The sequence below is a fragment of the Saccopteryx bilineata genome, chromosome 1, assembly GCF_036850765.1.
Source record: "Saccopteryx bilineata isolate mSacBil1 chromosome 1, mSacBil1_pri_phased_curated, whole genome shotgun sequence".
Classification (NCBI taxonomy): domain Eukaryota; kingdom Metazoa; phylum Chordata; class Mammalia; order Chiroptera; family Emballonuridae; genus Saccopteryx; species Saccopteryx bilineata.
Genome location: NC_089490.1, coordinates 241,365,812 through 241,393,415, shown reverse-complemented (window position 1 = coordinate 241,393,415; position 27,604 = coordinate 241,365,812). Strand labels below are relative to the sequence as shown.

General features: G+C 55.6%; 2 protein-coding genes across 6 annotated transcripts in view; one reads left to right on the top strand and one right to left on the bottom strand.

Moving 5' to 3' along the window:
* Positions 1–13,703: 13,703 nt before the first annotated feature.
* Positions 13,704–16,203, top strand: MYOG (myogenin). Its single transcript, XM_066253536.1, has 3 exons — positions 13,704–14,240; positions 14,794–14,875; positions 15,417–16,203. The coding sequence occupies exons 1-3, from the start codon at positions 13,770–13,772 to the stop codon at positions 15,536–15,538; spliced, it is 675 nt and encodes a 224-aa protein (XP_066109633.1). The 5' UTR covers positions 13,704–13,769; the 3' UTR covers positions 15,539–16,203.
* A 3,209-nt stretch (positions 16,204–19,412) lies between these two features.
* PPFIA4 (PTPRF interacting protein alpha 4) overlaps positions 19,413–27,604 on the bottom strand; it is a 33,806-nt gene continuing 25,614 nt past the window's right edge. For 2 of the 5 annotated variants that reach the window (XM_066239622.1, XM_066239631.1), the window contains 7 exons: positions 27,197–27,372; positions 24,894–24,991; positions 24,516–24,691; positions 21,921–21,989; positions 20,937–21,078; positions 20,720–20,796; positions 19,413–20,561 (listed from right to left, as the gene is read on the bottom strand). In XM_066239622.1, coding sequence (XP_066095719.1) covers positions 20,103–20,561; positions 20,720–20,796; positions 20,937–21,078; positions 21,921–21,989; positions 24,516–24,691; positions 24,894–24,991; positions 27,197–27,372 — 1,197 coding nt within the window. In that variant the 3' untranslated portion in view covers positions 19,413–20,102. Of the gene's footprint in view, positions 20,562–20,719; positions 20,807–20,936; positions 21,079–21,920; positions 21,990–24,515; positions 24,692–24,893; positions 24,992–27,196; positions 27,373–27,604 lie in introns of all 5 variants that reach the window. The other 3 variants (XM_066239637.1, XM_066239652.1, XM_066239645.1) reach the window with 2 other exon arrangements.

Below are 27,604 nucleotides of genomic sequence, written 5' to 3'. Positions count from 1 at the left end.
AGAGTGTCATCTCAACATGCTGAAATTGCAGGTTCGATCCCCAGTGAGGGTACATACAAGAATCAACCAATGATGGCATGAATCAGTGGAACAACAATCAATGTTCTTCTCTCTCTCTCCCTTCCTCTCAATCAGTCAAACTCAGAACTTGGTAAATTAGTCAGACAGACTTTCCACAATAACAAAGTCCCCTTACAGGTGGACAATACCCCATTTACTGCTCACCACATTCCTGGGAGGTAGCAATGCAGGTGCTCTTAGTCCCTAATCGTAGGTGAGGTGCTTTGTGGGCTGTGTCCTGGGGAAAGGGCTGAGATTGAAGCCTGGGGCTCCCTGGAAGGAGCAAAGTAGGAAGCTGATAGTGGAATGATATTCTTCCTCGGTAGGGCCCCAGAGTTGCCACAGAGACACCAAGCAGGTATTCACAGTGATGCCCAAGGAGCCAAGAGTCACTATCACACTGAGGAATCTGAACTGGTCAGCATTCCCAGGGATAGACCAGCTAGGAGACCTATGGAAACCTCATGGCTTGGCCCTTGATTCTCTGCTCCAGTCTCATTGTGACCCTGACTCCCTGGTCTTCAGGCAGCTCTGAATGCTGGTCTGGACCATAGTGTTCACATCAGCCTTGACCCTCCACACAGATGGGGTGTGCAAAGGTCTTTCTTTTTTTTTTTCTTTTCTTTTTTTAAACAAGTTGACTTAAAAAGTCATAGAAATGGAAGAAATGGGCCTCAGGAGACAAGTTACAGAGACTCCATTCAGGGCTTCACAGAGCTCAGGACCTGTTTGTGGAGTGTTTGCAGGGACGCTGTGCGGGACTACAACAATCGCAAGAAGAAAGCCTTTCAACACTTTGTTGTTTAGAACTCCTTAACACTCACAGCATGGCTGGTAAAGGATAATTATCTTCCCATTTCGCAGAGGAGGAAACTGAGGGTTAGCGAGGGGTGTGGGTTTGCAGAGCCGTGACATGGATCCACAGCCAGGAGCAGCTTGCTCCCGTCGTGGTCGTTGCCTGGGGCTCGGGGTCCCCCTGCTGGCCGAATGGAAGGCCTTTGCGTGGGCGAGGAGCTGGCATGGCCCAATACTCCCTGTCTGCTGACTGCTGGTTCCTGAGCTGGTAGGAGGAGCCGTATCTGCGCAGCACCTCCCAAGGTTTTTCTAGCTCACCTGAAGAGCGAGAGACCACGGGCCAGCACCTAAGGATGCCTGGCAAAATTGCCCAGCAGAGAATGCAGAGACTGGGTTCTGACACCCAATCCTAGATGCTTGGTTCCACCTCTTCTAGGCCAAGGCTCCTAACCCAGCCACAGAGAAGAGTTCGCTCCTGTCTGGAGAAATCTCCAGAGAAAAGGGTTCTCAGCTTCCACGGGATTCAGCTGCCCCTGTTCTGACCAAGAGAAAGGCTGACCCAAACCCATTGCCTCCTTCTCCTTCTGGAAATGGGGGAAAGCAGGCATTTTGCTAATTCCGTCATCCTCAGCAGTTATGAATTTGGTCTCTAGTATCAAATAAATCTAGGGTCAAATCACACTCTGTCTTTTTTCAAGAAGCCTAAGTTTCCTCACCTGTAAAATGGGCTGTAAGCTCAGGAGCACTATGCTCGGTAGCTAGTACTATTCCTACCATGTCACTTACCATAAAGAACAAGGTGAAGGTACAGGGAACATATAAGCTCTGGGCAGAAAAGTGTGGCATGTCCTGTCATGTGCTTGAGACATCCTCAGCCCGGTCACCCGTTTGTGTTTCTGCCCCTATCTGCAAGGGCAGGGTGGCAGCTGCTCTTGTCTCCTGCCTGGGCCCTGACCCAGCCAGAAGCTGGCACAGCTGTTGGAATGGTCCAAATGCCTCAGGTTTAGGATCAGGCCCAGGAAAGCGGGGTTAGAGAGGAGGGTGGGGGCAGACCAAGAGCATCTCCCCTTCTTGTTATATCCTTTCACTGCTCAGCTTCCCAAGTCATTCAGATCAGCCTGCCCCAGCCTGAGTCAGTGAGAGGAGTTCTCCTTCTTTCCCTCCCTGGTTGCCTGCCCTCTGGTGCCTTTACCCCGTGACTGAGCCCACCCCACCCACTCCCACCCATGAGCAGCCAGCTGTTACTGACCCTGTGCCGGGCACTCTGCCGCCTGCACACTCATGAATCGCCCGCATTCACACTCTGGTCCTAGAGCCTCCACCTGTTCCCCTCGGTCTAAGCACCAGGGCCGCGTGGCTCCATCTGTTGTCCTCCATCCAGGACTCAGTGCAAGAGACTGACTAAACTCCAACACCCCCAACTTCCACCTGCCCCATAGGGCAGGAATGCGGGGGGGGGGGCAGGGTCTGAGTTGGGGGTCCTTGACCTTCACGCCCAGGCCCTCCGGCTCTATCTGAAACAAGCTGCACTCCAGATTGAAAAGGGAAAGAGCCCTCTCTTCCCAAAAGGACATTTGCATATTTAATCACATCCTCTCCCCGTGTCATCCTATCCATGGCCAGGGCCTAAATGAGGGGCTGCTCAGTGAACAATGGAAAGAAAGAGACTCAACATCAGCAACATTTATTAAACTAATTCTTTGTTACACTAACAGTATCTGGATAGAGGAAGCCCTGCTGGAATGCTCTTTCTGAGCAAAAGGGATGTCCTGGACCTCATGGTGTATTGATCAGCTCGGGCGGCCACAGACTGGGGGCTTGAGCAACAGACATTTAGTTTCTCACAGCTCTGGGGCTGCAAGTCCAAGGTCAGGGCCCCAACACACTCAGGTTCTGGTGCGGGTTTTCCTCCTGGTTTGCAGACAGCTACCTTCTGGGAGCGTGTGGAGAGAAAAGCTCTCTGCCGTCTCTTCTTATAAAAGACAAACTTGCCTGACCAGGCAGTGGTGCAGTGGATAGAGCGTCAGACTGGGATGCAGAGGACCCAGGTTCGATACCCTGAGGTCACCAGCTTGAGGGCGGGCTCATCTGGTTTGAGCAAAAGCTCACCAGCTTGGACCCAAGGTCACTGGCTCAAGCAAGGGGTTACCCAGTCTGCTGAAGGCCCGCGGTTAAGGCACATATGAGAAAGCAATCAATGAACAACTAAGGTCTCACAACAAAAAAAAAACTGATGATTGATGCTTCTCATCTCTTCCTGTCCCTGTCTATTCCTCTCTCTGACGCTCTCTCTGTCCCTATTAAAAAAAAATAGCTCCTGATATACGGAAAAGGTTTATATAGGCAGATGGGGATCCTCAAACCCCTCAGTAAGATCTTCTGAGCATGGCTTTTAAGGTACCAAGAGGCAGAAAAGAAAAAAAAAAAAAAAGACAAACTCCATTGTGATAGACCCACCTTCTTGACCTTATCAAGCCCTCATTATCTCCCAAAGGACCATCTCCGAATACCATCACACTGGCAGTTCAGGTTTCAACATGTGGACTTGGGGGAACAAGGACTCAGTCCACAGCACACAGCCACCCAGAGGAGCTAATCACCACCCTGCGGGGTGGGAAGGGCTGGACACATGGGACTGATGAAAAATGTGTGTGTGGAGGGGAGCAGGAATGAGAATAAAGACAGGCCCCAAGGATTCTCACCTCATCTTCCCGAAAAGGCTGTGGGCATGCTTGGCTCTGGGGACTCAGAAAACCATGGCTCCCGAGCCCATCTGTGGTGCCTGCCCCTGGTCTCCTCAGGTTCTCTGACACACCCACCTTTCCGCTGCCACCCCGCCAGCCAGGCCTGAGGAGGGAGTATGCTACCTCTGTAATTTCTGTAAATGGGCACTTACTTCAAAGAGAGCTATCCCCAGAGGTTTCCTCAACATCCGACATCCGCAGTGATGGAGAGTTGGGGGGGTAGGGAGGAGGCCCAAAAAGGAAGAGCTTCACATGCTGGGTGGGAATATAACATCTCTGCCAGAGCAGAGGGAGACGCGGAAGGAGGGAGACTGGGATCCAGGAAGCTTCTGCTTCAGTCTCAGTGTTGGGGTTTCAGGGGACAGATGGCAGGGATTATTTATAACTCGAAACAGAGCTGAGGTTCCTGCAGTGCCAGAAGCTTGTCTGACACAGACAGGGCAGGGGAGGGACTGAGGTCCCAGGGGACCCCTGGGTGCTGGTTGTGAGGGGATCACCACTGAAGGGATGCAGAACCCCATCCTCCAGGCTGGGTGGGAATCCTCCATAAAACACCACTTTCAGGGACAATAGAGCCCCTTTGAGAATAACAGCTGACTGGGCACCAGGCATTAAGCTAAGGGTACTATACTCCCCAACTGAGAAATGAGAAACTGAGGCCTGGAGGGTAACTAGCCAACCTCAAACCTCACAACCACAAGTGGTGAAGCCCCCTGCCTGGCACAGGGCTTGTTTGGGAGGGAGCAGAGGCCCAGGATCTAGACCCCACACTGCCCCAGCGACCCTAAGCCACAGACCTGGACTGTGATGGGGTAGAGAAAAGAGCAGGGAACCAGCCATCCCAGAGGTGCTGAGGACAGCTCCAGAAAATGTGCATGCATGTGTGTGTGGTGTGGTCATCTCCCGTGGCACCCCAGAGAAGGCTATGTGATGCTGCATAGAGGGGCGTACATGCTGCTGAACCGTGTACTTCCTGGCTCTGAGGACGCTGGCAGGCGGCTGGGCCGTGGGAGCCCAGTGCGGCGTCCCTGACTCTGCCACCTGCCACCTTAGGAGAGTCACACTGAGGCCTCTAGTTTTCTGTGGGTCTCAGCTCTGATCATGACGCATCTACGATTCCATTGCCACCCACAGCATGTGGAAAGGGAGGCCTGGAGTTGCCTGAGGTCAGAAGTCAAGCTCTTGGCTTCTAACCTCCAGGCCAGAAGCCAAGCCCTGGCAAGGACAGCCGGTGAGAGCAGAGGAGGAGGAAGGCGCCGTCTGCTCTGCGTGGCAAAGATGAGGTGCCATGAGCATCGCGGACGGTGCCAATCCCTGTTCCCAGGCTTCGGGCTCTGCTCCAGGCTGGCCGGGTGGACGGAATATTCCTAAATTCACGATGGCAGGAGCGAGGCTGTCCATCTCAGTGCAGAGCCCCTGGTAGCTCGCTGCCACTCACCCACTCCTCAGGCTACACCCACCCTGTGAAGGCCGGGGTGCCCATCCCCCTGCATCTTTAGTTTATAATTCTGTGCTCCTCTGAACTACACCCTCATTTCTCACAATGGGTACCACCAATGTCGGAAGGACCAGGAATTCACCCCAAGCAGAAGAGATGGCCCTGAACCCTCTCTCTGTGCCAGAGAAGGGACTTGCTTTAATGAGATGGTTTATTCTTCCAGTGCAGCTACCCAGTGAGTGTCCAGTGACCATCAACACACGTTCTTGGCTTAGTGCCTGCTGTGCACTCACTCCAGAGAGGACCTGGGCATCCTGCGGTCCGAGCCCTGAGTTTTAGCGGTAGGCTTAGTGGGGAAGACTGTTCCCTGACTCTGGAGTCGGCCAGGCTGGTGCTAATCCTGCATGTACCTTGTGTTAGTACCATGAGCAAATCCCCTAACCGGAACTCCCAGTCTAGTAACTGGAGCAACGATGCCCACCTCGTGGAATCTTACTGTAGGGACTGAACAGCCCACATGTGTAAGACATGTGATGTGTCACAGAGCCCAGTAAACAGGAAAGTCCCCAATGATGATGTAGCTGTTGAGAATGACCTGATACTAATGGTCACATTGTCCCCTTAGTCAATCCTGCCTTTGACCCAGGGTACTTCCCTGGACTGTCCAACTCCCATGGACAATGCTACATGCCAAATATAGCCAGCTCTAGTTCAGGACTCCGAGAAAATAGTGCTCCCTGCCCCGGACCAGGAAGTGTGAAAGCCTCAGTTGCCAACAAAGGAAACATTTTCAGAAATGTAAGCACAGCCAAGAAAGATGAGGAACAGGCAGGTGACCAGAGATTTGGGGACCAGACCCAGCAAAAGCAGCTGTGGGCAGGACAGGTGAGGGAAGGGAGGTGCTCGAGACCCAGTCTCAGGCCAGTGCCCTGACCTGGCTCTCAGAGCCTGAACGTTGGGAAGCCACAGGCTGAGGGGCAACAGGGCTATGTTTCCACGGAGGCAGGGAGGGGAGCCAAGATGGGTGAGGACATGAGCTGGGAGACAGTGAATGTTGCTGTGGGACTCCACCGGACGGTGAGGCTGTGAGGCACATCGGGAATGGGAACAGCCTGCTGAGGAAAAGTCCCTGGGACTGGGCGGCAGATCCCCTAACCCTACCCCTGCCACCAGGAGGACATCTGCTGACCGACGCCCCCAGGAAGAAGGGAATGCAGGCAACATGGCTCGGGGAGAACACGCCAGGCCCCAGGGTCCAGAGGGTGGAACGCAGTGTCCCCTCGGCCTGCTATGTGGGGAATGCAGCAGATGGACCTGCTCTGACTCCCGGGAACATTTGTTTCCTTGTCCCACACTGACTCGCTGGAGAGGATCTGAGGAGGTCCCGGGTACAGAGAAACAAAAGAGAGGCTGAAGGAGGGAGGGAAACCAAGAGTAACAGAGAGGAGGGTGCATCTGTCACCGACAGGGGGCATGTTGGGGTGGGGGACGAGAGTGAATGGGTCTGTACCAGACACACTTGATTTGAGGAGCCTGCCAGACATGGAAATGGGGTGCCCACCGTGACCTTGGACATATGACCTGCAGCACAGGGAAGAGGGCAGGGGTTTGGGAGTCATCGATACATCACAGTACAGAGCAGCTAACATTACTGCGCACTTATGCACACAGGAGCCGAACCGCAGGTGGGAGAACAGGTTACCCTATGAGATTGTAGAGAAGAGGTCTAAGAACTGAGGTCCCTCTTACAGGGCAGGCACAGGAGACACTCGTAAACGGGAAGAAGAGGAAGGAGGAAAGAGGAAGAAGAACGAGGACACCCAGAGAGGCAGCAGGAGATGGCAGGTCATGGAAGTTCAGAGAGCAGAGCTCAGGAGAGTGTGGCCGACATCATCGTTGCATGATACAGACCAGTTAAATAAGACCGAAGAAATGGAGAACTGTCAGCTGGAGCGGGCACCTGCTGAGGGTGTCTGGTGTCCCCAGGAAGGTGGGAGCCAATGAGTAGATAAGTGAGTAAGTGTAAAGTCCTTCCTCCAGAAACTTGATGACGAAGGAGAGGTTGTGACCCAGCCATCGCTGAGGGCAACATGGAGAAGGGAGGGATTTTGATGGGAGAGACTTCAGCATGTTCACAAGCTCGGGGGAAAGGCCAGCAGAGATGGAGAAGTTGGAGACACATGGGGAAAGGAGGGACAAGGACTAACGTCCTCAGAGAGGCCGAGAGGAGCTCCAAGACCCTACAATTTATAGGCAACAGAACCAGTTACGTCGCCAGGGAAGACATTACTTATCACCCCCATTTTAAAAATCTAAAAATGAAGTCCCAAGGGGAAGAGACTTGCCTCAAGCCACACAACTTGGGACTTGGCAGAGGCGGCCCCATGCTGCCCACACAGCCACCTGACTTTCTGTCCCAGAAAGGTCCTTTTGTCCCAGTCTAGAGCCTGGGTCAGCCCTGCAGGAACCCAGGCAAAGCTGGACGTCTGAGTTCCCACAAGGGGAATGCAGGGAGGGTCCTGGGGTGCATTCTGGGAGGGGTGGTTGTAGGAGAGGCACTGGAGAGGAGAAGACAGAGCAGGAGAAAAGCAAAGGCGTCCCCACCCAGGCAGCAGCTGCTCCCAAATATGTCACTACTTGTCAAAGAGGCAGAAATAGAAGCTTCCCGGGGAGTGGTAGGGGTGGTATGGCCCGCTCGGGCTTCTGAACGCACAAGGAGGGCAGAATGGGGCAGCCAGAAGGGGGTGGGGTGGGGGGAAGAGGTCTAGAGGCCAGGAGGGCCGAGAGTAGCCAGGCAGGTGTGGGTGGGCTGGAATGGGTCCAGAGAGCCATCCAGTGGCTTTTTAGAAAGAGCATGGGGGCAGATGTGGAAACAAAAAGGGAAGAAAATGCCTGAAGACATGCTCCTCACTGACCCCATGAGTTCCTTCTTCAGGCCCAGGCCCAGCTCAAAGGACTCCAAACAGTCCTCCTGACCTGACTCCATGAGCACCTGGCAGGCCACACTCAGAGTCAGAATGAGAATGCCACCTTTCAAGGGGTTGATGGGTCACTTGGTCCAGCCCCTTATTTACAAATGTGAGACCAGAGAGGAGCAAGGACAGTAGTACCTGCCTCGATCCGGCTCGTTCTTCCACTGGCCTTCACTTCCTGACAGGGCTCATCTGGATCTGCGCTGCAGGCCCGGCTCATCGAACCACCCCTGAGAAATCCTCACTTGCTTTCCCGAAGGCCCAGGTTCACCCAGTCACACACTCTGCTGAGTCTATTCAGCTATTTTTAAACCTAGCGCTGCTGGCCACCTCCCCACACCCCACTCCCCAAAGACCCTTCCTTTCAGCCTCCAGGTGGCACCTTCAATGGAGGCCAGAGATTCTTGGTGAGTGACCTGCTCTGAGCTGCAGATTCCAGGCAGGGACGGATTTCCCAGTGGTCATCTGATGCTTGGTCTTTCGTGGAAACAATGTGGGTCCCCCTCACCTTCCCGCCCCCACAGTTCTGATTTGGCTCTAAACCCACCTCCTGCCTCAAGCCCTCAGGCCTCCGTCTCCCCAGACCATCGCCCCTGAGCAATATCTTCATCACGACTTCTCTGGGGTCTCCCTGAACCCCACTTGCAGCCTACACTACCTCCAAGGCCCTGCCATCTCCTACCTGAGCCAGGGCACACCTGGAAAGCATGGCTCACTGTGACAGCGGAGCCTTATCCATCTGTCAGACTCAGGGAAGGAGAGGAGGCACCCGACTGGGCCCCAGATCTAAGCTCAGACACAAGGGCGACACCCCCTCACATTGCACCCTGGAGCCTGTCGCTTTCCTTCTCTGAGCCTGTTTCTCAGTTTGTAGAGGAAGGAGGGGGACAGCTTATCCTCAGGATGCCTCCTGGCTCAGACTTTCTCTGATTCTGTGGCCGTCCTCACTGCAAAGCTCCTGCCCTACGGAGAACCGTGCTGGTTTGCACCCATTGTGCCGACTTCCAGGGCCTGTGGAAGCTTCTTTCTACCACCCCAGCCAGAGAACAGAAGCTCAGCTATGTTTGCAGAAGCCAGAGGCTCTCGCCCTTTCAGACCCTCCCCCTCATTCCAAGCACGGGAGACCCTGGAGCGGGAGCCTGTCTGTATGTTAGCCATGCAACCTGGCCACCCAGGTCCGTCCACCCGAGAGGTCTGCCTGCAGTGCTGGAGAGGCTGGGAGTCAGAGAGACAGGTCTGGTGAGCAGCAGGGTGAGGAGGAGAGGGTCAGGTGAGGGGGATTCCTGGGACCATGCAAATGAGGTCAGCCCAGCATGCAAATACAGTCAAATTAAGACCGTCAGGTGGGGGCAAGGGCTTCCTCTGGGGGGGCTTAATGCTGGAGGAGGAGGCTTCTGTGGGCAGGCCCCGTGTACCCAGGCCAGCAGGGTAGGGATTAAGGCCCGACGCCCTGCTGTCAGGTCGCTGTGACGGATCTCCGCGGCTGGGAGCACAAAGACCGCTCTGTGGTGGCCCCAATGTGTTCCTGTCCATCAGAGGGCAGCTTGCGGGGAGGGGGGTGCACAGGGGAGGAAGACCAGGCCTCCAGGTGCAACCTCTCCACAGCTCAACTCTGGTAAAGGGACAATCTCTCTCTCAGGGTGTCAAAGTCAGAGACACCTGAGCTGCCCTATCTTCTGAGTCCCGGGCCCCAGACTGGAGCTGTGACAGGGTCTCCCAGACACTTCAACAGACACACAAACACATGTACACACTGTCACAGAAATGCAGACACATAGGTCACCCTAAGCTCAGAAAACTGAGTTCTGCATGTCAGGAGGGAGGACATGCCCCTTCTCTGGGTCATATCACATTTTCTACCTTGGAGACACGCTGTGCTTACGTGTGCGGCAGGCACACTCATGTGACAGCCCCGGCACCCAGCACAAGGTGGGTGAAAGACATGCTTCTTTCTTTTCTTTTTTTTTTCTTTTGCAAGAGAAAGAAAGAGAGATGAAGACAGGAAGGGAGCCCTGGCCAGTTGGCTCAGCGGTAGAGCGTCGGCCTAGTGTGCGGAGGACCCGGGTTCAATTCCCGGCCAGGGCACACAGGAGAAGCGCCCATTTGCTTCTCCACCCCTCCGCTGCACTTTCCTCTCTGTCTCTCTCTTCCCCTCCCGCAGCCAAGGCTCCATTGGAGCAAAGATGGCCCGGGCGCTGGGGATGGCTCTGTGGCCTCTGCCTCAGGCGCTAGAGTGGCTCTGGTCGCAACATGGCGACGCCCAGGATGGGCAGAGCAACGCCCCCTGGTGGGCAGAGCGTCGCCCCTGGTGGGCGTGCCGGGTGGATCCCGGTCGGGCGCACGCGGGAGTCTGTCTGACTGTCTCTCCCTGTTTCCAGCTTCAGAAAAAGGAAAAAAAAAAAAAAAAGACAGGAAGGGAGAGAGATAAGAAGCATCAACTTGTTGCGTATCCTTAGTTGTTCATTGATTGCTTCTCATATGTGCCTTGATGGGGTTGGGGGATAGGAGGTGCTTCAGCCAAACCAGTGACTCCTTCCTCAAGTTAGTGACCTTGGGATCATGGTGACGATCCTCCACTCAAGCCAGTGACCTTGGAGTTTTGAACCTGGGCCTTCAGTATCCCAGATCGATGCTCTATCCATTGTATCACCGCTGGTCAGGCAGGCAAGACATGTCTCTTACTGAAAGAGTGAATGAATACATATATATATCACACGGGGGTGGGGCCAGGTTTTCCCTCCCCCATTCCTGCTGTTCTGGGTCCCTGGAGGCCAGGAGGACAGCCAGGGACACAGTCTCAGGGAGAGGACCTTGCACATGGCAGGTGCCCTTTCATTGCAACAACCATTCCCCTGCCTCTCTCTCTCTCTCACTTTCTCTCTCTCTCTCTCTCTCTCTCTCTCACACACACACACACACACTCACTCACTCATACACACACGCATGCATGCACGCACACACACACCATCCCTTATGCCAGCTGAAACATCTGTCCTCTTCTGATCGAAACTTCCTCCTGTCTTTGAGGAGACTTCTGGGACCTCACAGCCTCGCCCTCGAAGAATAATAATGGTTGTCCATGTGGTGCCCCGGCCTCAGCTTTCAAGTCCCTTCCAGGCCGGCTGGGTGTCCCCCACATCTCTGCAGGCTTGTCCTGAACCCTGAGCTCCATCCAAACCTGTCCACCCTTCCTCGTCCCCTTCTCTTCTCATCTGGACCCTGAGTGTCCTCCCCATCCCACCCTCCACACAGGCTCTCCACAAGACATGACTGTTTGATGAACCAAATCATTTGCAAACGGTGGTGGCCCCAAGCTCCCTGCAGAATTAAAACAACTCTCTCACATTGTAATTTAACATTCACGTGTGTCCAGTCTCGCCCACAGGATAGTAATCCTCACAAAACAGGCCCAATTCTCCTGCTCCTGTTTTTAGAAGATGTGGACATGTTGTTTGGACGCAAGACAGATTGGATCCCAAAAGGACAAAATGATGCAGTTTCTGGGTTTCCGTAGCAACTTCAGCATCATGCCTATTCTCAGGGCTCATGGGATTAGAGAGTAAACTGAGGCAAAGTTTTCTTTTTCTTTTTTCCTTGGTATGTTAGAAACAGTGGTGAGGCCAAGAGCCAAGTGCAGACCTTGCTGCCCCCCTCAACCTGCTGAGGTCTTACTGTCCAGCTATGTCACTCCTCACCTCTGTTCCCTACCCTGAGGGACACGGACACCAGCATTTTCCTGGCCCCTCCCCACAGACAAGGAGAGGAAGGGAAGCCAGGTTCCCCAAGCTCCATTCGGATCTCCCCTCCCCTGTGACGTCTGCCTGGAGCCCCTCACAACTTCTCTTCCTCTGTTGTCCTCACCACTGTAGGGACTGACAGTACCAGCCTCATCTTTCACAGCGGAGGGACTGGACTTAGTCCAGTGCTTTTACTGAGGTCCTAGAGGAAAACTGGGACCGAAGGATCGAGAAAAGGGGCAGATTGCAGTTTAGAACCCAGAAGACCTCCTTGTGGCCAGAGCTGAGTCAGCAGTACTGGTCAGTGGCCACCTGGGCAGGCGATGTCAGTGCTAGGGGTTGAGTGGAATCAGGTGACCGTCAGGGTCCACCAGACAGCAAGGTCCTTGAGGGCAGAGAGCCTGCCTTGGGTATGCCACTAACCCTGAAGCCCTAAGACAAGCCTTGTCCACCTCTGGCCCCTGAAGCCTGCCCACTGCATGGAGCATAGGTCCCTTCAGACCCCAAGGCCTCTGCTGAGAGGGGACCATGGACTGAGAACCCAAAGGTTGTTGAGTCCCTCCTGCACCAAACATTTGAGACCTGCAGGATAGACTGAAGGCTCAGACAAGAAGATGTGGAATCAAGCTAGGTGGTCAAGGAGAGGGGAGACTTACACTGAGTCAAAGGGCTCTGTACCTCCACCCCCATGGTAAGGAGTCGGGAAAATCTTGGTGTCCAGTGAGGCAGAAACAGACTCGAGGAGATGACACAGGAGGACCCAGAGTGAGAGAAGGAGACCCAAAGCTTCCTAGACCTTGACTTTCCACAGTGGGGATGGTGGCCCTACCCCGACTAGTGTGTTCAAGATTTCCACTGACCCCTGGCACAAAATAAAAACAAGACCTCAGCCCTGGCCGGTTGGCTCAGCGGTAGAGCGTCGGCCTAGCGTGCGGAGGACCCGGGTTCGATTCCCGGCCAGGGCACATAGGAGAAGCGCCCATTTGCTTCTCCACCCCTCCGCCGCGCCTTCCTCTCTGTCTCTCTCTTCCCCTCCCGCAGCCAAGGCTCCATTGGAGCAAAGATGGCCCGGGCACTGGGGATGGCTCCTTGGCCTCTGCCCCAGGCGCTAGAGTGGCTCTGGTCGCAACATGGCGACACCCAGGAGGGTCGCAACATGGTGACGCCCAGGATGGGCAGAGCATCGCCCCCTGGTGGGCAGAGCGTCGCCCCTGGTGGGCGTGCCGGGTGGATCCCGGTCGGGCGCATGCGGGAGTCTGTCTGACTGTCTCTCCCTGTTTCCAGCTTCAGAAAAATGCAAAAAAAAAAAAAAAAAACAAGACCTCAAAATTCCTCTTGCTTCGATTTGTCCCCAGTCACATGAGCCCAGAGAGAGTTATTATGTCAAAGCTGCTGTGGAAAACGGAAGTGACCACTGGGCCCCAAAGTTTTGGCCCTTCTTACCCCTGGACACTGAGTTCCCACACCTGCCCTGTGTGGGCAGCAGCCTCACCCTTTGGGAGGGAGTCTCATTGGACAGGAGTGCTGTCAGGAAGCTGAGGAATAAATTGACCTAAGACACCTTCCAGCCTAAACCCACCCTATCTTGCCTGCAACCCCACTGCATTGGGATCAGCAAAGAACGAGCAGGCAGGCCCCCCGCCAGGAGTAACTGAAAGGAGCAGATGAGAATGTGTCCCCCCACCTCCCCTGCCTGCCCTGTGAGGGCTGCAGAGAAATGAAAACTAATCAAATTACACCCGACGGCCTCCCTCCCAGGGCACGGGAGCAGCCAGCAGCGGGGCGGGCCGGCTGGGTGGGTGGGTGGAGGCCGGGGCAGGGGGGCGGGGGTGTTCACGTCTAATCCGCTGTGAATGTCTTGATGTGCAGCAACAGCTTAGAGGGGGCTCAGGTTTCCGTGGCGTTGGCTATATTTATCTCTGGTTCCATGCCAGCAGAGAGGGTTTAAATGGCACCCAGCAGTTGGCGTGAGGGGCTGCAGGAGCTGGGGGGCTGGTGGCAGGAACAAGCCTCTTCCGACCCCATGGAGCTTTATGAGACACCCCCCTACTTCTACCAGGAGCCCCACTTCTACGATGGGGAAAACTACCTGCCTGTCCACCTCCAGGGCTTCGAGCCGCCGGGCTACGAGCGGACTGAGCTCAGCCTGAGCCCCGAGGCTCGGGGGCCCCTGGAAGACAAGGGGCTGGGGACCCCCGAGCACTGCCCGGGTCAGTGCCTGCCGTGGGCCTGTAAGGTGTGCAAGAGGAAGTCTGTGTCCGTGGACCGGCGGCGGGCGGCCACGCTGCGGGAGAAGCGCAGGCTCAAGAAGGTGAACGAGGCCTTCGAGGCCCTGAAAAGGAGCACCCTGCTGAACCCCAACCAGCGGCTGCCCAAGGTGGAGATCCTGCGCAGCGCCATCCAGTACATCGAACGCCTGCAGGCGCTGCTCAGCTCCCTCAACCAGGAGGAGCGCGGGCTGCGCTACCGTGGTGGGGGCGGGCCCCAGGCAGGGGTAAGTGGAGCCCCAACCTGCCCCAGCCTCAGGCCCCTGCGTGGGGCTTGTCTGACGGTCCTGTGTCAGAGGTGGGCTGTCCAGCTGCCCCGTGACCCGTGTCCTCTCCAGACAGGACAGCGGCAGCGGGAAGAGAAACAGAGATGGGGGGGCAAGAGGGCAGAAGGAAGGAGGGATCAAGGAGCAGGTCCTGAGTCAGCTGGGTGAAGCTCCTGGGGATGGGGCCTACAAGCACAACTAAGCCCACGGGAGGACAACTCAACCCCCAACCTGGAACCCCAGCACCTGCACAGGGAAGCCCTGGTTAGGCCAGACATCCTTATCTTAGGGCCAGGAAACCAGACACCCCTTTAAGCTGGTGTCCACCTCAGATGGAAGCCAGGAAAGGCCTAGAAGCTGGGGTTCTATGGCCAGGCAGGGGCAGGGAAGGGGTTCATTAGGAAGATCTTAGGTTGGGGGCTGCAGCCTCTACAAAGGAGCTCTGCCCATGGTCCTGGACAGAGGACACCACCCAGAGCAGAGGTGCCTGACCTTGTGCCTTTGTGTCCTGCAGGTGCCCAGCGAATGCAGCTCCCACAGCGCCTCCTGCAGTCCAGAGTGGGGCAGCGCACTGGAGTTCGGCCCCAACCCAGGAGGTAAGTGAGATGGGACCCTGCTCAAGTTGGCTCAAATGCTTCGGCCTGTATCCTGTCCAGGTGCCCCCTCTTACCTTATTCCCTGCCCCAGGCTTCTTCCCTTGGTCTCTGCGGTGACCTGCTGAGCCTAGGGCCCTGGTAGTGGATTGTGCCTCCTGAGGCCTTGACCAGCTAAAGAGGCCCCAGCCTCGTGCAGCTCCCAGCTGGAGCCTGGTGGCTAGAGGCTGACCTCCAGGGGAGGAGACAGTCCTGCCCCAGGGGTCCCTGGGAGTCGCTGAGTCAGTGCTGCCTAACTGGCCAGCAAGGGCAGGTCCATCTCCCAGGAGACTTATCCAGGCTCCACCTACCTCCACCCCCACCACAGTTGGAATAGCTGCTTCCAACCCTAATCCCACCAGCAGAGTGCACAGAGGAGGCACACACATCACACCTGTGCCCTCAGGAAAGACAGTAGTACTCCTGAGCTTTGCTCACTCAACTGTCCTGGGTCTTGAGAGGCCCTGCATGGCCCAGGTAATGCCCTCCCACCTTCTCCCTGCAGACCACCTGCTCACAGCTGACCCTACCGACGCCCACAACCTGCACTCGCTGACCTCCATCGTGGACAGCATCACCATGGAGGACGTCTCTGTGGCCTTCCCAGATGAAACCATGCCCAACTGAGGCTGTCTGCTGGGCCAGCATCCAGAGGAGCCCACAGGCTGGCTACAGATGCCACCCCTTCTGGAGCAGGGGCCACCTGAGCCAGGCTTCCTGATACCAGGAAGCCAGCCTACCCCCTCCTCACCCGTAGGTCACCCCACACGGAGAAGGAGTGGGAACTCTCATTTAGCTGACTGCTCAGAGCACAGCCCATTCCCATCCAGGGAGTTAGTCAAGCAGGGGACCAGAGCACCCCGCGTGTGTCCAGCTCAGAGGGCAAACTCAGGAGCTTCCCTTTGATCATAACTCAGCCTCAAATTCCACCCCCACTCCTGCAAAGAAACAGTTTGAGAGATGGGACAGTGTCCTGACCCGGACACGCTGTGCACCTCCTGTTCAGTCTCCTCCTGGTGCAGTGGCTGGGCTGGGCCTGCCCTGAATTGAAAGAGGAGAAGGGGACAGTCCTCTGTTCCCAAGTCCCTGGGGGGCCAAGCTTCTGCAGTGAATACTGGGAACCTTACAGTGGTTTTTATGTTTTGTTCGTTTTGTGTGTTTGTGAAGCTGCCATCTGACCAAGGTGTCCTGTGCAAAGTTGCCAGGGACAGGCGGGGTTGGGGGTTTGGGGGTCTTAGGGTGATTTCCTTTGTTAACTAAGCATCGTGTGGTTTTGCTATAGTTTTGTAATTTTTTTGCTAACTTATTTGGATTTCTTTTTTTAAAAAATGAATAAAGACTGGGTGCTAGAAGATGTCTATAATGATGAAGCTAGAGGGATGCCCGCAGCCCCACCCCTCAGTCCTGACACCCCCCCAGGGTGGGCCCTCCAAGACCTGGACCTGGTGCTGCAGAAATGTCATGGGCACCTGTTGTTGGTGGTCACTGGGCTCTGGGATCCCTGCTTTCTACCATGACAGAGAAAGCCAGATCTGGTCCACAGTCTGGGTGAAGACCACACACCAGAGGTCTACCCTGCTCAGTGCCCATCACCCTTTCACTCCTGACACTGTGCACTGCATTTATCCTCCCATCTGGTCCTCCAGGTCACTGAACACAGGCCCACTGCTCAGCTCACAGCCCATGGGCAGGGGCGCAGCAGAAACTTGTGGGTGCCCCCCAGTCCCTGCCTCATCTCTGGTGGCATGACCAGGAGCCCTGTGGGAAAGTGGGGGGGTGGTAAATCAGGCTCGCTGGGGTCAAACGCTGTCCCTTCCATGCAGGCCAACTAGCATATCCCTCCCCACACCCTGCCCTTGGTCCAGGCAGAAGGGGACTTGCCCTACCTGCAGCTCAGAAGATGAAGGACACTCAGCTGGGTGGGGGTGGAGGTTCAGTAAGGACAACGGCAGGAAGAGGGTCCCAGGCTGCTGTCCTCCAGACAGGCTTCCTGAGGGAGAACCAGGATTCTGGAATGAGACTGCATGAGGGTCAACTGGGGAGGTATCAGGAGCGAGAATTTCAATGGATCATGAACATCTTCTAAAAGTTTATTAATTCCAACTGCTTCAGACTAAGCTTATCTGACTCCCTGTGAATTATAAATTTCAGGATCATCACAGAAGTGTGGGGACTGAGAGTGGGTGGACTCCAGCACTGCTCAGGTCTCCGGAGCCCTTGACGATTGGGACCCAAACTTACTGGCTTCTGGTGCCCACGAGGCTCAACGGGGTCATCTCCCCCACACCTGACCTCTTGACTTGCTCCTGAAGAGGGGGCTCAACACGTGGCCCTCAGGGTTCCCCCAGAAGCTCTGCATAAAGAAAAGGAGGAGGCCTCAGAGCAGGCTCAGGTCCCGGGGAGGGTGGCTCATCCCAAACAGCCTGCTGGGGCTGGGCCCGTTGGGAAGCCCAGGTTGGCCTACCTGCCCTGAGTCTGCATCCCTGTTCAGTCACAGCTTCTGGGAAGGACGCAGGGAACACCGGGTCGGTTCCAGGACTGTCAGCCTTCCCTGACTCACTGCCCTTGGAGATGAGGGTGCTCAGGCCCACTTCTCTGCCCTGATGCCTCCCAGGCTCCGAAGGGTACACTATCCTGCTGCTCTCAGTGGGCCCCCAGCTGGGGCTTGCGCTAGCCCCATCTTTGTTAAGGAGCTGATGGGCTCTGGAGGTGCTGGATACATTTTCTAAGCTTATTCCTCTTCAGTTATCACGTCAGTTGAAAACTGAAGTTCACATTCACAACCTGGTTAGATGGTAAGAACGAGCAGTCCTCGGCAATGGCTATTCAGGTTGGTGCTTCCTGGGCCCAGTCAGGTGCAGCCACTGCCTACTCACTCACCTGTTTCATAGTCTGTAAGTCCTTGAGCCTCCTATCTGGGAGGAAGAAACTGTCGGACGTCACGGGTGTGACAGCCAGCTTTGCCATCCTCGCGGTTGTCACTGAGGCTCAGGGACTTCCCCAAATCAACAGGCGCTTGGCCTTCACAATGACATCACAGATAAGGGTTAGTATGAGTGGTAGCTCTTTAGAGAAATCAGCTTAAGTTCTGGTCCCCAGCAGAAGCACCTGCAATAAATCAAACTGGTTAACTAAGTATTGCCGAGTCATGAACCAAGGGAATTGGGCCACAAAGGTAAGAGAATTACTGGGGAGAGGAGACATCGGGCCAGCGGTCAGGCTATCTCAGCCTGTGGTTATGTACGTGACCAGTTTTCACAACTCTGATACTTACTTCCCAGGGTCCACCAGCCCCAAGGGTTGTGAAGGAAGCTGGACATGACAGGTGAGCTCCTAGTTAAAAAAAAAAGACCAGGCCCTGGCCGGTTGGCTCAGTGGTAGAGCGTCGGCCTGGCGTGCGGAAGTCCCGGGTTCGATTCCCGGCCAGGGCACACAGGGGAAGCGCCCGTCTGCTTCTCCACCCCTCCCCCTCTCCTTCCTCTCTATCTCTCTCTTCCCCTCCCACAGCCGAGGCTCCATTGGAGCGGGGATGGCCCGGGCGCTGGGGATGGCTCCTTGGCCTCTGCCCCAGGCGCTGGAGTGGCTCTGGTCGCAACAGAGCAACGCCCTGGAGGGGCAGAGCATCGCCCCCTGGTGGGCAGAGCGTTGCCCCCTGGTGGGTGTGCCGGGTGGATCCCGGTGGGGCGCATGCGGGAGTCTGACTGTCTCTCCCCGTTTCCAGCTTCGGAAAAATACAAAAAAAAAAAAAAAAAAAAAAGACCAGAGGCATTTGTAAGCTGTCTTAAAACCAGGTTGTTTATTGGAACATACACGCACATATACATAGGCACCCACTCCTGATGCTCCAGGCCAGTACAGTCCTGGGGAGACCTGACAAGGTGCAGGAGGCTGGGTAGGGGCTCGGGTCACTGGGGACTCTGCAACGCATATACTTATCAGGGCAACAGGTCTTGTCTGGTCAGCAGACAACAACCTCCCATCATTGACCAGAGGTTTCTCTCTTCCATCACCTCCCTAAAATGCTTCCAAGATGCCCTGAAGGGACCCAGGTTCCACCAGTTGCTACCTTATGACACAACCACCATGGAGGGTGTGGAGGATGGTCTGTGGTCGAATCTCTCACTTATGAGCTCATCGGGTCCCAACAGAGCCCCAGGCCTGTGGTCCCCAACTCTACCAGCCTAGGATTCAGGGTTTCTCCTCAGTCAGCATGTCTGTCACCAAATGATGGGCTTCTTCCCCCCTCCCACTCATTGCTGCAGTGAATGATGCCCAGCGGACCTCTCCTCTACTGAGATGTCACCTGGCACTGCCCCACCTGCTAGCCCAGCCTCGCTCAGAACCCAAGCCCATTGGGTTACAAACCAGCCACTCAGCCACCTGCGGGAAGTGTGGCCCCTCTGCACACCTGCCTCTGCCCTCACTCAGATGAAGCCCTGGGTTCCATCACCTCGTCCTGAACTTGGGTCCCAAACACTTCAGGCACCTTGGCAGTGTGAGGAAGCGGGTGAAGAAGAGGGTTCTTGGGATTGCCGTTTCTACCAAACCAGGATCTGCACCCACAGCCCTGGCTGCCCCCATGCTGCGGGGGAAGCTATGAACTTGGGAGAAGCTGGAAGGTCTCAGGAGTTTCTGGAGGAGGCAGGCCCTGCTCGCAGAGAGCCCTGAGTGAGGGGTGGTCCATGGGACAAGCAGGAGAGGGGCGGCCCTTACCAACATTCCAGAACCTAGGCCTGGGCCTGACTCACTTAAAGGGAAGGCTTACATTGTTCCCAGGAGATGAGGGAAAGGAAGGTTAGGTCTACCTTGTCCCCACACCAGACATTCAGGTCAGTGCATATTCAATCCACCATCAGGCACATTGTTATGGGGCTGGGATCACTACAGAATGCGCCAAGGGGGACAGCAAGGGACAGGGTGCGAAAGCAGAGCTGGCAGTGCCCAGTGATTAGCTCTGTGCTGCCCCAGAGCTGAGGTCCACAGACCCCGCCCCTGCCCAGCGGCAGCTCTGCCCCATGCTGGGCAGGAAGCATTTCCACTGCCCTTTGGGGTGAGGCCACCCCAGCCAGGCCTTTGGTTCTCTTTCAGCTGGCTGGCTTGTGTCTCGCCTCACTGAGGGGGCTGAGAGTTGCCATACCCCAGCCCCTGGCCCAAAGCTCAGGGGTCCATTTCTCTTAGATTCTTCTCAAACTCACATGTGGGATTCAGCTTCAGCCGGGGCCTGGGATCTCCTCCCCGGCCTCACCATCCCCTCCCTGCAGTAGTCCTGGGGCACAGGGGCAGTGCCAGAGGCCAAAGAGCCCAAGCACAGCAGAGCAGGAAGTGCCCTTGTCTTGGCAAGGCAGTCCCCAGCCCTCGGTACAGAATCTGGTCTGGACCCTGTGTGGCCTAACGTGCAGGCCGGGCAGGACCAGAAAAGGAAGGTGGAGTTAAGCCTTCCTACCCCGGTGGGGCTTGTTGGCTTCTGCCTCCTGCAGAGTCCGCATGTCAAGAGACCTGGCCACACCCACCGGAGATGGGGTGGACAAGTGTATTCTGAGATCCAGGGCAACTGCTGAGCCCCTGAGGAGGCGAGGAGCCCTGGGAGGTCCAGCAGGAGGCTAGTCCCGGAAGGCGGAGAGCATGTGTCCGTAGAGATAGTGGGAGTGAGCTAAAGGAGAGACAAGGGTCAGCAGGGAGTCAGTGCAGGGAGCTGGGGCTGAGGGCTTGTGTAGCAAGCAGAGCGCCAGGTTGGTCAAAGCACAGCGGCCAGAGCACCCAGGACGGCAAGGGCGCAGGAGGCCATGGGTCTGGGCCTGGCCCACTTACCCCTCGCCACAGGCACACGGCCAGACCCGGGCGGGAGGGGTCAGCAGGAGTAGGTCCGCACTGTGGAGGTCTCCGGTCTGTGCGCCCCTGCCGTCCCGGCGAGGAATCGGCCAGCCGGGAGAACACACAGGGTGGGTTAGTGTCAGCGCTCCCCGGTCTAGGCACATCAGGGTCAGTGAAGCATCGGGGAGCGAGCAGGCAGCCAGCCCTCACTCACCTTCGGGCGTGATCTTATTTGGCGGGGCTGGTGGAGGCTGCAGGGACCCCAGAGTGGACACGCTGAGCATGCCGCTTGGGAGGTCCCGTGGCCGGAAGCGCTTCCTCCAGGAGGGTGCACGGCGGAACACCTTGTCCTCCCCCTGCAGTGAGGACACATTGGAAATGCCACCTTCACTCCCTGCCTGGGGGAGGGGGATCACAACTGCTTCTGGGGGTGCCACTCACGTCCCAGAGGGAAGGAGGGTGTATACATCTGGCCCTCAGTTTCTCCAACTGTAAAATGAACAAGCTGAGGTGGAGGGCTGCCTTATGGCTGAAATTCTGAGATGGGAGGGTCCCCTGTCACCATCTTGCAGTTGAACATTTGCCTGCCAGGCCCAGTCACCTCAAACTGGGTTTGGGACACCGCATGACCTTGCAAGTATTCCTCCTCTCTGTCAGCTATGGGAAGTATTCACCAAGAAACCCAGGGGTCAGCCCTGAGGAGCAAGGCTGGGGTTGAAAGAGGAAACCATCAGTTGGTAGGAAGTGGACAGGAGAGTGGAACCAGGAGAAGCTGCCATGCAAGCCTGAGCCACTTGCTCGGCTGCATTGGCTTGGCCAGGGAGCCAGTGAGCGAACCTGCTACTCAGAGACCTTAGCATTCCTCCCCTGCACACCACCCCTGGCCCTGGGGCTGCTGGCAGCATTCCATGCAGGTCTGGAAGGTGAGAAACATCTGATCCAGGGGGATGGCCTCGGGGAGCCTAGCCTGTGTGGCTGATGAGGAGGAACACATAGCAGCCTTTGCTGCATTCCAGGGAGGGGTTCTCAGTGGCTGGGGGGACTGGCCATACCTCCCCACCAGTGGCATCCCCATCCCTACAATTCTTTCTTTAGGCCACCCACCAGCATCAGCCCCAGGAAAGAGGAAACAACCCACAAACTTCAACCCAACAAACCCAGTGACCAGACCCAAGGCCTCTGACACACAGACACTCACGTCATCTAACTTCCGGTCTGTGCCCAAGGCCAGCAGGTTGTTGAACTCTCTCTCCAACACCTGACGTGCCTGGAGCCACAGGAAGAGAGGGAGAGATGGGAGGGCTGTAGTTAGTGACCTGTATGCCATCTGTCTGCCACCCTTTCCCAGGGGTCCAAGGGCAGAGCATTTAACCCACTAACTAATCTGTTCCTTCAAGCAAACCTCAGTGCCCTCACACAAGTCAACACTAAACTTTTGAGACCTTTCTTATGGAACAAATTAGAAAATTTTTTTTATTCAGGGAGAGGAGGGGAGGCAGAGAGACTCCCACATGCACCCGATGGGGATCTACCCGGCAAACCCACTAGGGGGTGATGCTCTGCCCATCTGGAGCATTGCTCCATTGCTCACAACTGAGCTCTTCTTAGCGCCTGAGGCAAGGCCACCAAGCCATCCTCAGCACCCAGGGCCAGCTCGCTCCAATCGAGCCATGGCTGCAGGAGCAGATGAGAGAAAGAGACAGAGAGAAAGAAGCAAGGGGGAGTGGAGAAACAGTTGCTTCTCCTGTGTGCCCTGACCAGGAATCAAACCCAGGATATCACACCCCGGGCTGATGCTCTACCACTGAGCAAACCAGCCAGGGCCAGGAAACTAACTTTTTAAAAGGGAGGATCACACAACACATGCATGTCAGCTTTACCCACTGGAGAGAAAAACCCACATTTGTCTTTCAGTGAAAACCATGCCTTTCTGAGGGATACGTGAGCACACCGGCCATGGATAATGGGGACTTCACTTATTTAAGTTTAAGAAACACATTTCATACAGCTCCACATCAAAAACTTAACTTTGGTAAAAATTTATTTATAAATAAAAAAAATTTTAAAAAAACACTTAACTTTGGGAGACCACTCAGTCTAGGGCAGGGGTCCCCAAACTTTTTACGCAGGGGGCCAGTTCACTGTCCCTCAGACCGTTGGAGCCACATACAGTGCTCCTCTCACTGACCACCAATGAAAGAGGTGCCCCTCCGGAAGTGCGGCAGGGCCGGGTAAATGGCCTCAGGGGGCCACATGCAGCCAGCGGGCCGTAGTTTTCTGATCTAGGGTCTGGTATCCCATGAGTCCCGGGAATTTATTTAACTCAGGAGATTTGGGAAATGTCAGAAATAAGTTTTCAAAAATGCCACCAGATATTTGTAACCATTTTAAGTGAAGGATTCCCACTGCTTCAGACCCCACCTCCCTAACCGCCAAGTCATGGAGGGGTTGGGAGGATGAGAATGTCTGGACAGCAGTCTGGACTCTGTGCATGCTTGTAGGGGGGTCCTATTTGCCGTGCTGGGGGCTCGCAGAGACAGGAATCAAGACGGAGAATGCAAGCCCACTTCTGGGTGGGAACATTCGCCACCTTGTCCTCTTCAGGACTGGCAGCACAACAATTTTCTAAATGACTGGGAAGAAGAAGTGCATACATTTCAAGTACCCAGGGCCCTCTCCCCTGGACACTGATGGGCAAGGCCCACAACTCAGGCTGGAGGCATCTCACAGATCTAGGTTACAGTTGGGCAAGTACAGAAAAAAATGCTTCTCAGGGGGAAGCCCATGCTCTTCATACAAAACGGGGGCCTGTGCAGTGCATGTGACTACAGACAGCCCATCAGACACAGTGCCTGTGTGCTGCCATCACCCCCAAAAAGCCACCCTGACACCCAGAATTCTGAGACAACAGAGCCCCACCATCACGCAAGCCAAAGCACATCTGCTCCCAGAATAGCTCACTGGCTCTGGGGCTGAATTTCAGACCTGACAGCTGCACCCAGACCAGACGAGGGCGGCTAGCATGGTCCGGGCAGGGGGGTCTGTGTGAGGAAAGGCTAAAGGAATTTAGAGTCTGCAGGGACAAAGGCCTGGGTCCAGAGGCAACAGAATCAGAATTTATGAAATCACAAAAGCTGAGCACTGTGAATACAAACGTCCCTCCCAAACGTGGACGACTGGGAAGAGGCCAGGAAGACCATTTTTAGAACAAATGAAATCAGGAAGTACTTTGTACAAGAGGTGGTCAGTCCATTATCAACAGGAAGGTAGGAAGGCCAAACATAAACAAGTACAAGAGAATTCAGATACATTCCTGTACAGCAGCCCCAGAATAATAATGCTGACATGTAGCTCGCAGAGATGTCCACTCTCCTGGGCTGTGACAGGGAGAAGCTCTGGGTGGGTCAATGGTCCATTTAGTTTCCTAAGCCAGGGGCCCAGGAACAGAGCCCTGAGGTGAGAGACAGAGGAGACCTAGGGGTCCCCCTGGCCCCAGGGCCAGTCCTAAAAGTCAGGCAGAAACACAGGAAAAGGAAAGGCAGGCCAGGAGCCTTTGCTCCACAGACAGGGGGGGGGGGGGGGGGGGGAACGGGACAGAAGATGCCTGTCCCTCTGTGTGTGAAACATGCTTGTTCCCTAGGGGCTTGGTGAGGTACAGGTACCACTTGGAGGTGTGGGGACATTGTGATCCCCTAGGCACAGCTCCCAGAAGAACCCTCCACACTCCCTAAGCCCGGGAGAGAAGACCAGGGCTGGAGTGACCGAGCTGGGAGCCCGAGGCAGCGACGCCCACCTGGGTGTTCTGTGTGGGGATCTGCAGGACTAGGGCCAGCATGTTGTGGTCAAAGTTCTCGTCCAGGGCCAGCAGGGCACCGTGCACGCCACTCTCCTGAAGGTTCCCCGCATAGTCCCGAAGCCCGATGGACTGGACCCAATGAACGACCTGTTCGTTGGTCCAGACCAGCACATCTGGAGGCAGGAAGAGGAGCAGAGAGAGCAGGCTCGAAAGGCCTCCGGGCACAGAGCTGGAGCTCCCAGACCAGAGCCCCGGCTTCCCTGCGCTTGGGCTCCCAACCGTGCGTGGCTCTTCCTTCTCCACCAGATGGCAGTACCCTCTGGCAGTGGACCCTGTCTGCCTCCCCCCGGCCCAGGACCCCGCCAAGGCGCTCACCCTGCAGCTCCTGCTGGCTCTCCTCCCGCCGCCTCTCCAGCTCCTTCCGGTCATAGTTGAGCCTTTTCAGACACATGATGCCATACTGAAGACTGGTTCTGCAGGCACAGGCACAGCCACAGCCTCAGGGGCTACGTTCTCTCGCCAATCTGCCCCATATCCACACCACGTCCTCTGGACCCACAAGCCCCAGCCTGTGTTGCTCCTAGCCTGCACGCAACCCACCAAGGTCACATCCCTCTTAGCCCGTGTGGGCCTGATATGGGAGGATGAAAGCAGCATGTCCTTCCCTCCCCAGGAACTGGGTGACAAGACCTAACTGCCCACCAGTCATAGGAAAGCTTAAACAAGGACCCCTTTGTGTTCCCATGTCACTCAACTCTTCACAAGGGCCTACAGATGCTACAGGGTCTTCCTGCACCAGAGCACCCTGACCACACTCCCTGCCCCCAGCTGCAGGGGCACTGACATCCCTGCATCCTTCCCACAGGCCTCAGGGCCTTTGCACTGGCTGCTTCTCCTAGCCTGCTGCTTTAGGTCTTGATTCAAATATCCCTGTGCCCACCTGACTCTGTGACCATCACCACTGCCAGCCCACACTCAGCCCAACACATGGTTCTGATTTGTTCCTATACCTTCTTGATCCCTGCGATGTCTCCTGCAAGTTAGCACAGAAGCTCCAGGAGGGCAGGGGCCTGTATTTTGTTTCCTGACAGATCTCCAGCACAGTGCCCAGCACACAGCACATTAATGATGGCATCAGAAGAATCCACCGGAAGACTTAAAGCACGTACGCAGCAGCAGGTGCACACCCAGCACTCACTAGGTAACAGCCAGCCTGGCTGAGGACCACAACATCCACAGGGTAGACGGGACCCCAGAGACCATCTCTCCAAGTGCCCGCCTAATGCAGGAGTCAGAACTCCTGCACCTCAACACCACTGGTGACAGACAGCTCACTACCATTCTGGGAAGCTCATTCCACTTGGGCAACAGTCAGCATGGTTGCCCTCAACATGGGTACCACTGTCCTAGCCGCTGGGGTCAGAGAGAAACTCCCTGCCAACCCCGACTTCTCTCCACTCTCATTGAGGCCACTACTTCTTGGGTCAGATTATGCAGATAGCTCCCTCTCTGCCCCCAGCACCCTAGCCATTCTGCCTGGAACAGTCACTTTACAGCTCAGAGATACCCCTTCCAGGAACTAGCAACCTGTGTAGCCTGAAGCTTATGTTAGAAAGAACTTCCAGGCCTGGGAATGTTGGCTCAGTGGTAAGTGTCAGCCTGGCATGCAGATGTCCTGGGTTCAATTCCTGGTCAGGGCACATAGGAGAAGCAACCATCTGCTTCTCCACCTCTCCTCCTCCCCTCTCTCTCTTCTCCTGCAGCCATGGCTTGGTTGATTCAATTGATTTGAGTGAGTTGGCCCCAGGCACTGAGGATGGCTCTGCACAGCCTCCACCTCAGGTGCTAAAAATAGCTCGGTTGCTGAGCAATGCCCCAGGTGGGCAAAGCATCCCCAGTATGGGGCTTGCTGGGTAGATCCCGGTCGGGGACATATGGAGTCTGTCTTTCTGCCTTGCCTCCTCTTGCTTAAAAAAATAAATAAATAAAGACTTCTGAAAATCTGTATTGCTCAAACCATTTCAAGCTACCTGCTCTCCAACCCAAATACCTCCTGGGACCTTCTGGGCTATGTTCACGCTACCTGATGATAGAGCTTTCACTTTCTGAGAAGCCAGACATCCAAAATTTTGTGTAATATTTCTAGCACTTCAATACTGGCACCTAAACTCACAATTTAAAAAATTGCCTTTGGGCCAGAACAAACACCTGGGGCCGACTTCTGCCAACTTGAGACTGCTGAACAGAAGATCATTTCCTCAAAGAGAAAGAGCGGGGAGGACTGGTTGACATCCTGCAGCGAACAACTTGGGTTCCAAGCTGAGAGGCTCAGTTCTGGGATGCTGGCAGGACAAGGATCCAGAAAAACCTTTTCCCCAACTCAGCAGAAACTAGCCACTGAACCTAGATACAGGGTTCAGTCCAAGTATCTTGAGTAGACACAGAGGATTCAGCAAGCCAATGACAATTCAGCCCTGGGCAAAACCTCCACAAAAGTGAAGCTCAAGAGAAATGACGTTTTGTGTCTTCAGGGTCAAAGCGGAGAGAATTCGGCTTTTGTAAGAGGGAGCTGTTACCTTCCCCAAACAGGCCATGGACAGAGGTACAGCACAGCCATTCTGGGGACAGAGCCCAGAGTGGGGACACTGTCCAGAGGCAGCCGGGCCTACCCTGCTCACCGGTGGAAGCTGTCCACCATCTTCAGGTGCACCCGCAGGTCCTTCTTGGTCAGGTGGTCAAGCATGCGCGCATCCACCAAGCACTCCATGAAGTGGCTGCGGTACTGGGGTAGCCCCAGGCTGGGCAGCCATGTGTTCCCGATCCACTCGTGGTTCATGTCCCCATAGGCCAGGGTCTGGGGGGAAGGCAGGGCCAGATTATAGTTGGTCCTCTGGCCAACAGAAACAGGGCCACCCCCACAAGCAGTTCAATCAGACTGCAGCTTGTTCTGACTCTGGGGCCAGTAGTGGTGGGAGATGGGGACTTCAAGTGGAACTTTTCAGGGTCCCAGAATGACACGGTTCCACTCAAGTATCCACTGTCTGTGCAAAGGACAGAAGCAACCACCCAGAGTAGCTGACTTGACC

Coding starts and splice junctions, on each gene's coding strand:
- MYOG (XM_066253536.1), top strand. CDS start 13,770: ATGGAGCTTTATGAGACACCCCCCTACTTCTACCAGGAGCCCCACTTC. Junction 14,241..14,793: donor GGGGCGGGCCCCAGGCAGGG/GTAAGTGGAGCC, acceptor TGTGTCCTGCAG/GTGCCCAGCGAATGCAGCTC. Junction 14,876..15,416: donor GTTCGGCCCCAACCCAGGAG/GTAAGTGAGATG, acceptor TTCTCCCTGCAG/ACCACCTGCTCACAGCTGAC.